This window comes from Acyrthosiphon pisum, chromosome X (assembly GCF_005508785.2).
Source record: "Acyrthosiphon pisum isolate AL4f chromosome X, pea_aphid_22Mar2018_4r6ur, whole genome shotgun sequence".
Lineage (NCBI taxonomy): Eukaryota > Metazoa > Arthropoda > Insecta > Hemiptera > Aphididae > Acyrthosiphon > Acyrthosiphon pisum.
In genome coordinates, this window is record NC_042493.1 from 9758612 (window position 1) to 9769672 (window position 11061).

Genomic DNA, 11061 nt, shown 5'->3' on the forward strand with positions numbered 1-11061 from the left:
CCCCCAGAACCTCTCATAAAAAAAACACTAAAATTCTTACATATTTGCAGAACCCGATTTATGTAAGCACGAGCGGTCGCGCAGAGATAGTTTTTTCCCGTTAACAAAATATAGTTTAAAATTAGTTACAACAGTTAAAACAGATAAATGTTCCTGCAGCATGGTTAGGCAATAAGACGTCTGGAAATTATACATTTATAGTAATGTTATTCTGACGACAGTTTTTCTAAGTTACGACTTAATACGAAGTGCGATAAGCCGATAAAATTAATAGGTATTAACTACCCGTATCTTTGAAATATAAACTTTATCACACAGAAAAAGCTGCTTTTAGCTGCCAAAAAAATTGCTGACAAGTTCAATGTGACAATGACAATTCCGAGAATTAATAAAAGACAAGTACATAGAATAAACGTACAAACTAATAATCCTGAAGAATATTTTCGCATATCGGTTTTTATTCCATACTTAGACTCTTTTATAAGTCAATTAAAATCTAGATTTCTTAATCATATTGATATTTTGTCAAGTTTTCACTCTCTTTTCGACGAGAATTCTACAAAAGAAGAATTCAAAAAATTAGCTGTATTTTATGAAGAAGATTTAAATGGTAATAATTCAATAATAGAAGAGTTCCAACTGTGGCAAAGGAAACTAAAAAAATTGGAAATAAAACCAAAAAATTCAATTGATGCACTGAAGTTGTGTAATGCAGACATATATCCAGGAGTTAATAAGTTATTTCAAATTTTGTCTACGCTTCCTATATCTACGGCTTCAAACGAACGGACTTTTTCATCACTAAAACGAATTAAAACATATCTACGAAATACAATATCTGAGGTAATAAAATATTATTAAGACATTTTAATTTTAAAACTAATATTTGTGGTTGTTTTGTTTTAGAAAAGACTTAACGGATTGGCTATGTTAAATATTCACAGGGATGTTGAAATCACTGTTGATGAAGTGATAGAGGAGTTGGCAAAAAAATCTAGACGACTGGAATTTATTTTATAACAATACTTTTCATATGTAGTGCTAAATACAATATATATTTATAATATTACATAAGACTTAGACTATACTATTACATATTTTGTTCAACTTCCTCCAAAAACTTCATAAGGACGTAACTATTACAAGATATAGTTTATATTAATTATGTATAAACTGAGGACCCCCCCAGAAAAATTTGAAAATACGCCACTGCCTACAACATACAATTTACGTACCTAGGTATGCAATTTAATTTAATATTTAGTCCACAAACTTTTGACATAGGTATACGTTTGGTTGGTAATTTAAGTTTAAAAATTGAAACTACTGTGCTAGTTATCCATTAATATGCTATTCACAAGGGTATATTTTTGTTAAAAACATTAGTAGGAAAATAGGTACCTAATAGTTTCCAATTTTTTTACAATTATCATACCTAATGAAGTACTTAATCAGAATAATAATACCTTGATCATATACTATGGATGTAGCCACTCGGTATAGGCTTGTGAATTAGATTTGAAAGCCAAAATAACTGAAAAAACTAGAGCCTTGGTTATTACTACGCATGCGTAAGTGACTGATAATAAATTAATATTACGTTATGAGTTATCAGACTATGCTACTAGGCTAAAATCAGAATTACGCGCATGCGCACAAACAGTCAGGGCTCTAAGGTTATTGTAGCTTCAAGAATTAGCTCGATGGCTACATCCATAGAATATGATCTAAGAATAAGACCACTGTGGTTATCTATGGCATTCAGCGTGAACTCTTATTTACACTTGTAACCTACCTATTTAATATTTTTAAATTATTACATCATATGGATAAATATTCATGAAATCTAAATAATAACATGATCTTATCTTATTATACAAGATTTTTTTTAAAGGTAGGTAAGTATCTGGTGCAAATTTTTTTTTTTCACGGTAAATGATTTACTATTATAATTGTATCACAGTAGTACTAAATTTTAAAATTATTACATCTTGTAGTAAAATTATTAAGGATTTTCACATCAAAACAAAATATAGTGTAATCGTCAAATTAATTACATATGTTAGAGGATCAAAATTAAACATTACGAGACAAGCAACAGAGAAGTATGAACAATGTGAATCAAAACGTTGAACATGTTAAAATGCTTCTGTTCAGTGTAAGTAATAGTCGTTGCCATAATTCTATTAATTGTAATAATAACAGTCCAACAATATAATAGTACATAATAATGTATATAAAAAAAACTTGTACAGTAAGATGATGTAATTATTTAGATTTCACAAAAAGTTATCCATATGGTGATAGGTAAATTTAAATATTAATCAAGATGTAAAATGGCGGTCGCTAATTCATGAAATGGATTAAACTTATGTCTATTTCATGAATCTAAGTTCGGCTTACGCTAAATGGATGTGATGTGTGTAAATATATATATATATATATACATACATACAAAGTCTATAGTCCAACTTCCTAATCGGTTTGACTATTCTGCCTCTATAAAATGTAACTCTCACCACACACGCAACAACAGAAAAGTTATTGATGAACATTGTGATGTTCAGTGCGACACAACGATACAATTTATTAGTATTCATTTGAACTCACATTAAAACACTGATGGCGATTAACAGACATGAGTGTCTAATATCGAAGCGAACGCGGTGGAAGCGCATGGTGCTTCGAAATTTCTGCTGTCGGAAGCCGACAGCAGGCGAAATCGACAAACGGTTTTCAGCGGAATCCCAGGCGCCGACGTCGTCCGACGTCCCGATTTTTTGATGTGGTCAGCTGGCAAAGTTGTACGAACGAATCCAGGAACCGCATAGCAGTCGACACAGAGCCGATGGCGGAAACGAACTGTTGAAACAATAGCAATAAAACACGGTTTGCCACCGCAAAAGGACGATGAATAAATTAAAAAATAAAACGTAATGTCGCGTTTGAAAACCGAAATCGTTCTTATCGTCGTGTTAAATCTCGGAATACGTTTCGGTTGATAAGAAACAGTAATGTCGTCGGGCGACTGATACGACGTGTAGCATAGTCCGTGGTCCGTGATACTAACTCCAATGTAGGTAATTAAAATATAATTGTAAAGATATTAAGGTGCCTATTTTTAAAGTATAATTAAAGTATCTTTAATATTATAATGTCCATGAATACCAATCAACCTGGAATCGATAATCATTCTTAATATTACTAGACCGGGTTTTGTATCATGCAAACATACAAAACAATAAAATTCAATGAAAAAATTTGATGGTGTCGATGCATATCGGTTCAAAATCCAGCATTCGAGAAGTTACAAGTGTGACGTACTGACGTAGGAGTACGACATACTATCGATACGTACCTAGGTCACAATCCACACAACAATAAAATACAACTGTAGAGTGTAGTTGTCGTGTAGACCACTGATATAGAATATTATTCGTATATAGATTATAGATATTAAATCTAATGCTGTACTCTGTAGACTGCGTAAGCAACGGGACGATTATACCAGGTATATAGATAATCTATAATTATTTATAGCCGTGGATTATACTTACACATGCGACTTGTGTAAATGGCGCGTTTCATGCAGAGGCTTAATAATAATAAATATGACGTGCGTCAAATTGCTAACAAGTCCAATGGCGCAATATGTTCAATGATCATTGTGTTATGAATGATATGTGGCTATAAGCATTAGTCCTATAGATATCGACCCGAATAGAATTTATAATATTAATATTGTATTTATGGTGTATCCAGTGTCGGCCTGGGATCTAAAGGGCCCAGGAGGCAAATTATTCAAAAGGCCTCTCAAAAATACCAAATCTCAAAAAAATAATTTAAAAATGTTTTATAGATATTTATCACATAATATGGATCGATATACATAGTAATATAATATTGATCAAACATAACAGTACGTATTTCAACATAATCATAGATTCCAAAATTATCATATAATTGTATTATTACAACGGACTAAGATATTATGATTTTAGTATCATTAAAATAATAAAATGTATATTATATTATTATTATTAAATTATTTAGTGGATCCAAACGCATACCACTGGGCTATATATAGTAGGTACATTTTGGTAAATAATTTCATTTATTTCTTGAAAAATACCGCAGGTCGGGGCCTCGGAGGCGATCGCCTCCTAGCCACCTGGGCCAAGCCGACACTGGGTGTATCTTGAATCTTGATAGTTGATACGCCAAGTCTGTACTCTGTACAGTCTGTACAGTAAGTCTGTACTTGAGTTGCTACGTAATGTAAGTAATGTACAGAAGCGTAGGTATGGACGGTGGTGAGGAATGAGAATAAATCCCCCAGAGCTTTTAGATTTTGAATGTAGTAATGAATTGTATCGTAAATTATAACGATGTGTTTTCTTAATTATTTTTTGGGTCGTTTATTTAAAAAGTCAATTAAAATAACTAGTCGAAATAATACTTCAATTTGCAACTTCAATATCTTGTTCGATGGGAAAGGGAATCTAGTTGATGCATTGGAGAGGTCAAAATTTTAAATTTCAAGCGCTGGAATAAACAAAAAAAAAAAATTAAGAAAAAACAAGATTTTTACGCAAAATCGGTTTTCAACAAAATCGATTTTGGTTTTTGGTAAACTCTAAAACAAATGACCGAAGAAACATGACATTTTTACTGATTGTTTACATAACAAATTTCTATACGCAATAAAATGTTCAAAATATTTTGATTTGTTTTGCACTATTAATAAACATTTTCAATTTCCAATTTTTTCATTTTTTTTTTTTATAATTGTCTATAAAATTGTATTCGTTGAGTAAATAAACTTGAAAATTTAATACAAGTCTCCTGTTACAATATCAGTTGAAAAATATTAAAAATACATTATCACAATTTTTTTTATAAGCATTTAAAGTTCAAATATCGACAACATATACCTACGTAAAATTCACGAAAATATGCAAAATATTTTGTGTAAGAAATTCACAAAAATTTTACTTTTTTAATTTGAGATTTGAAAATTTAATGCAAGATTTCTCATAAGTTTGTCTAATTTGATATTAAAAAAAAATCTACCGGAAATTCAAATTAAATTGTTATGAGCGTTTGAAGTTTAAATTTTTACAACATTGGATAATTCACTCGTTTTCTCATGTAGCGATTTTCTTATGATTCGCGATAAACAACAACTGTAGATACATGAAAATTTGATTGAATGTTAATATTCTCATTTTCTATACACCTTAAAATTTTGAAAATATTTTGACTCATTTTGAGCTATTTACGGACATTTAGAGTTGCATTACTTACTCTCAGACGCATTGCGCGACTGGTTGCAGCCAACACGTCGCTCCGTCGTTGCGCTTCAATGTTCAGGCAGAAAGGCCTAATAATTATAGGCTTCAGTAAATCTATGGTTTGGCCATAGGACCACTCACCACTCACCCGGTCAATGGTCACCATGAAGGATTGAGGTTAGGTACAACCGAGCTGCGCGCATAGATATTAAAAATGTAATATCTATGGCTGCGCGCTGTATTGTAATTTGTAAATGATTATAATTTATAATATTCCCCAATTCCGTATACAGTATAACTCTGACAAAATTATTTTGTCTTGTGTATAATCGTAAAACGGTTTGTGACCCATCACCCATGGTCGCTTATTACACAAGTAGTAATTAAATCATGTCCAAAATATTATCAACAACACTACGGAAAATCAATTTGCGCCAGTGTACAAAAGGAGTCGTCAAGTGGCTTGGTAGTATTATAAGAAAAAGTTTTACCTACTATGGACAAATATTTTGTTAAACTCTTGGAAACTGTGTCACACGCTGGATTTTAAACAAGGTGGTCTTGACGTTTTAAGTGCTTCAGTTAAATTTGCTAATCGTATCACTAACATTGATACTTCCAAGATTCCGCCTCTCATTACTATATATTGGAGAAATGGTATGTAATATCATAGACCGTAGTAATATATTTAAATCATGATAGAAAAGACTATTATTTCCATCTTGATTTACCTAAATAATGCAATATTAAAATTAGGTAGAAATGTAATATATTATTATAGAATACCTAAGTTATGCCTAGCAACCCATTTAAAAAAATATAATTTTTATCCCTGCTTTTATCTAACGACAAGGTAAAATAGGTATTTAATTAAATAATTTTTTGCATACCTTCATCTATTTTATTTTATATATACACTTTAGATTCTAAATTTAGCTGATTGTTTTTACAATTGTTTTCTGTTCGACATGAATATTTGGATTGTGGTGACTGATAAATGTATGCATAGGCTGTATGAACCACATATGCAATATCACAGTGTTGTATTTACAGTGCCACAGTGGTATAATCACTGGTATTATACTATAATGTATAAGTTGTCACAATTTTATAAATCTTCAAACTTCAAAAAGCCTTATCTAAAAACCATGTCTGACAATGGGGCTTACCATTCTAACATTTTTTTTTTTGTTTTTTGTATTTTACATTACGGAATTTATATTTATTTCTAGGCATAAAATATAGTAAAATATAAAATATAAATTAATGTGTTAGTACTTTAAGTTATTTATATTTCATATGAAATGTTTGTTTTTTGAATATAAGATGATATCAGTAGGTACTATCAGTAGGTGTTCATGTGTTGTTACTATGTTAGTTGTTACCATCGCAAAAATATTTATTTTTGTAGCCAAATTTGAATTCAATGATATCATATTACTGTATACGAAAAACAATTCTGAGAGGAGACGGTCTGTCAGTCTGGATATTTTATATTATTATTATTTTTTATTATAGGCCTGTATGTTGAATTAATACTATAAACTACAATAAAATAAATTAAATCGTTATTTTAATTTGTTTCTATGGTGATAAACAAGGCGTTAAATATTAAAATCCCATTTTTAGTGGTTTTTTGTAATTTATCGGTGGTTTTCCCGTGGCATTAAATAACTATTGAGAAAATCGAAAAATGACCTCTTTAGAGTACCATCTTGATCCAATTTGCTAAAAAAATAAGGTACCATATGTTGAAATCGAAGCACTTCTTCTGGTAGAAATTTTGTATACAGAATAAAAAAAATAAAAAAATAAACACCATTGTAAAACTAATAGATCCCTTGCTCTGCTCAGAATCTAAATTCATGGTATAAAAGTTCCATATTATATTCAATACTACAGTCTGAAATCTTAATCAACAAATGTATTGAGTATATTTTATATATTTGAGTTAATTATGTGAATACAAGTTGATATTATTACTTCTAATTTTACTTATCATTAATTATTTTCAATTTATAGCTCTTTGTAATAAATTATAAAAAATAATGTAACACACCAATATGACATAATATAATATTATGAAAATTGGTATATGATTTTTTTTTATTTAGGTATAATACTTTTATAAATATACTTAGGTATCTACTATTTTTTCTATAAAATATTAATATTGGTAACAATGTTAATTAATATTTATCTGGTGCTTGCTTTTGATGTTTTTAAATTTAAAATAACAAATTTTGAGATACATAAAAATATATTGTTATTTTATATTAAGTTATTACATTATTACATTTTTTAGATTCAGAGCGGAGCGAGGAAGCTAGTTCTTTTACAATGGTGTTTATTTTATTAAGTCAGATTTTATGGAGATAATATACTATGGAGGAGGACAATTTTTTTCAACTTGAATAAAATTCCCTTGTAACACACCCAATCAAAGGCCAGTGACATGTCTAAGAGAACAGCTAATATAAAATAAAATTTGTTTTCCATACACAAAGAAAAGTAAGGTTAAATAAATATATTATACATAAGTTATTTTTACTATTTTTTTCTTATATTTTGCTAACATAACTAATTTGTATGTAAAAATATTGAAAATCCTTTAACATAGATAATTTAGTTACCTTTGAATTGTATAATAGGTCAATTGATTAGTATTTACATTTAACACTAGGGAAACTAAATATAAACCGCTGTACATACATTTGGTATGTTAAGCTTAACAAATATAAATTATAGCGTGCTCAATTTAATATTAAAAGTATTTTGTTTATTTTTTTAAAATAAGCTATTTCTTTAGAGTTGATTAATTAGTAATTACTAATAAAATTCTTTCAGTAAAAGGACGTGTTTAAACAATTTAGATACCTATAATTTATTCACTGATAAGTAATTATTATAAGAGAATTTTTTTTTAATGTAGATCCTGAGTTCAAATATGGCAAAAACTGGCAGAAACACAATCAATGACAAAGCAAAAATACCAAAAAATAACTGTACAAGTATGTCAAAGAACAAACCAGAATTAATTAAAAAACAAGTTGGTGAAAATAGTGAAACAAATAATGATATACTTGAGTTGATGACAAAATATACTGAGCTAAACCAAACATTTGAATATATTTTATATTCAAACAAGTATAAACATACATTAACTGATGTTTTTAATATTATAAAAATGCTACTTTCCAAGTTGGAAGAATTGAAAAAACATGATGTTGATCTTAAAAATATTTTTGAAAATATTAATCTAAATAATAAAATTAAAGGTTTAATCCAAAGTACTTTAGTTAATTTATCTCATGTTGTAGAACAATTAGATGTAAATGAATCTACATTCTTACATTTTGCACGTAATTTTAGACCACTGACAACTAACACTGACGATCAAGAAGTTACAGATAGTCTAGTATCCAGTTGTGCTAGTGTTCCTATAGTATCAGAAGATCCGATAGTTTCATGTTCACAATCATGTCTTAATAATTGTTTAAATCAAAAAATAAAAACTGAAAATATAAGTGTCCAACTCAATACAAACATATTTGGTGGACAATACACTTTAGTACTGTCATCAGATGATGAGTATGAAGAATTCAATGATAATAATGGATGCAAGAAACAACATTTAACAAAAAGTAAACCTATCAAAAATGAAGACTTAGTAAGTTATGTAATTGGATCAGACATTAAAGGTATGTTTGACGATGATAGTTCTAGCCGTGATGTAATTTCATCATTTAGACAAAGTCAAGATATTATTAATCCAATATATAAATCACAACATAAAATACCTATACCAAAAATTAGGGAGGTGAAGCCAAAGGTGTCTGATGAAGCTGTAGATGAAGCAAGAAAAGCTGACTTTAATTTAAGAAAACGACAGATAGATCGAAATAATTTAATGTCCAGTATAGTTAAAGAATTACATTTAAATCCACATGATATAGTGTTAGAATTTGATACTATTAAAAAAATACCAATAGTAAAAATTTCTGAAGAATTAGCTAAATTCTTAAAAATACATCAGGTGGAAGGTATTCAATTTTTATGGAATACAGTTTTTGAAACTGTGGAAAAAACAAATACCACTGAAGGGACAGGATGTGTCTTAGCCCACCGAATGGGCATTGGAAAAACTTTGCAAATTATAACTCTAATGTACACTTTATTGTGCCATACCCAAATTAATATAAAAACATTTTTAATCATATGTCCATCTGGATTGGTTTATAATTGGATGGATGAAATATATAAATGGTTAAAAGATGTTGACATAGATAAAGTTGTCAAAGTTTATGATTTGCCCAAGACTCAGAAACTATATAATGTAACAAACATAGCGACATGGAAATCTAATGGAGGTATTCTTATTCTTAGTTATGGGAACTTTAAGAGTTTGGTTAATTGTAAACAAAGTGATTTACGAGAAGCATTCTATCACACTTTAGTTGATCCAGGGCCAGATGTTGTTATTCTGGATGAAGGGCACTATATTAAAAACACCCGGAGTATACTATTAAAAAGTTTAACACAAATCAGAACAAAAAGAAGAATAGTATTAACAGGAACTCCAATGCAAAATTCTCTTAAAGAATATTATACATTGGTAGAGTTTGTCAAACCTAACATACTGGGAAATTTTACAGATTTTATAACAACTTTTATCAAACCAATTGATGCTGGCCAATTTATAGACTCACATGATGAAGATGTTAAAATAATGAAGCAACGTGCGTTCATCTTACATAAACTCTTACAAAATACTGTCCATCGCATTGATGATAAAAATCTAAAACCATTATTTACAAACAAAATAGAATACACAATAGAGGTTAATTTGACCAAGTTCCAATGTGAACTATATGAGAAGTTCTTACATAGCATAAAGCATAAAGTATCTATTGATGGTTATAATGTATTTTTATGCTTACATGTGTTAACATTAATAACATTACATCCATTAACATTATACAGATTGAAACATTTTAGAAGTAGCAAACAACGTGAATTAGGGACTGCAGTTGATGAAAAATTATCAAAGGACTTATCATGGATTGATAGTTATGGAGAAGATCCAAGATTTTTTGAAGCTAAACAAAGCAACAAAATCACATATGTTTTAAATACAATTCACGAATGTTCCAAAAGAAATGAAAAGGTACTTTGTTTTTTAAAATCACTATTAGCTTTGGATGCCTTAGAATATTTTTTACAACAAGAGAAAAAATGGATTTTAGGAGAAGATTATCTTAGAATGGATGGTAAAACATCATTATCTATACGAAATAAAATGTGTGAAGCTTTTAATAACCCTGAAAATACTGCTAAAGTTTTTCTTTTATCCATGGGTACTGGTGTTCTTGGATATAATATGGTTGGTGCGAATAGAGTATTGTTACTTAATACATCATGGAATCCAAGTAATGATTTACAAGCCATTTATAGATGTTTAAGATTTGGTCAGAAAAAAACGGTTTATGTTAATAGATTGTTAGCTAAAGGAACTGTAGAACCAAAAGCATATTATCGACAAATTTCTAAATTAGGAATGGCTAGCAGTGTTGTAGATTTACAACATAAGAGTCGAAAAGTATCATATGATCAAACTAACGACTTATTTTCATTTGATTCGACAAAACATTTTAATAAACTACTTCCTAATACAAAAGATCCTGTACTTAACCAACTAATCAGATACAATTTGGAATTAATTAGTGATTTTAAAGAACATGATTCCATGCTTGTTGAGTCTGTGGAA

General features: G+C 29.2%; 2 protein-coding genes across 2 annotated transcripts in view; one reads left to right on the forward strand and one right to left on the reverse strand.

Moving 5' to 3' along the window:
• LOC100168597 (SUN domain-containing ossification factor) overlaps positions 1-3061 on the reverse strand; it is a 9464-nt gene extending 6403 nt beyond the window's left edge. The window contains exon 1 of the mRNA XM_001946200.5: positions 2611-3061. Within this exon, the coding sequence (XP_001946235.2) occupies positions 2611-2678 (68 nt within the window). The 5' untranslated portion in view covers positions 2679-3061. The remainder of the gene's footprint in view (positions 1-2610) is intronic.
• Positions 3062-8241: 5180 nt separating this feature from the next.
• The window catches only part of LOC115035145 (transcriptional regulator ATRX homolog), a 3076-nt gene continuing 256 nt past the window's right edge, over positions 8242-11061 (forward strand). Inside the window, exons 1-2 of the mRNA XM_029492841.1 lie at positions 8242-8305; positions 8615-11051. Coding sequence (XP_029348701.1) covers positions 8242-8305; positions 8615-11051 — 2501 coding nt within the window. The remainder of the gene's footprint in view (positions 8306-8614; positions 11052-11061) is intronic.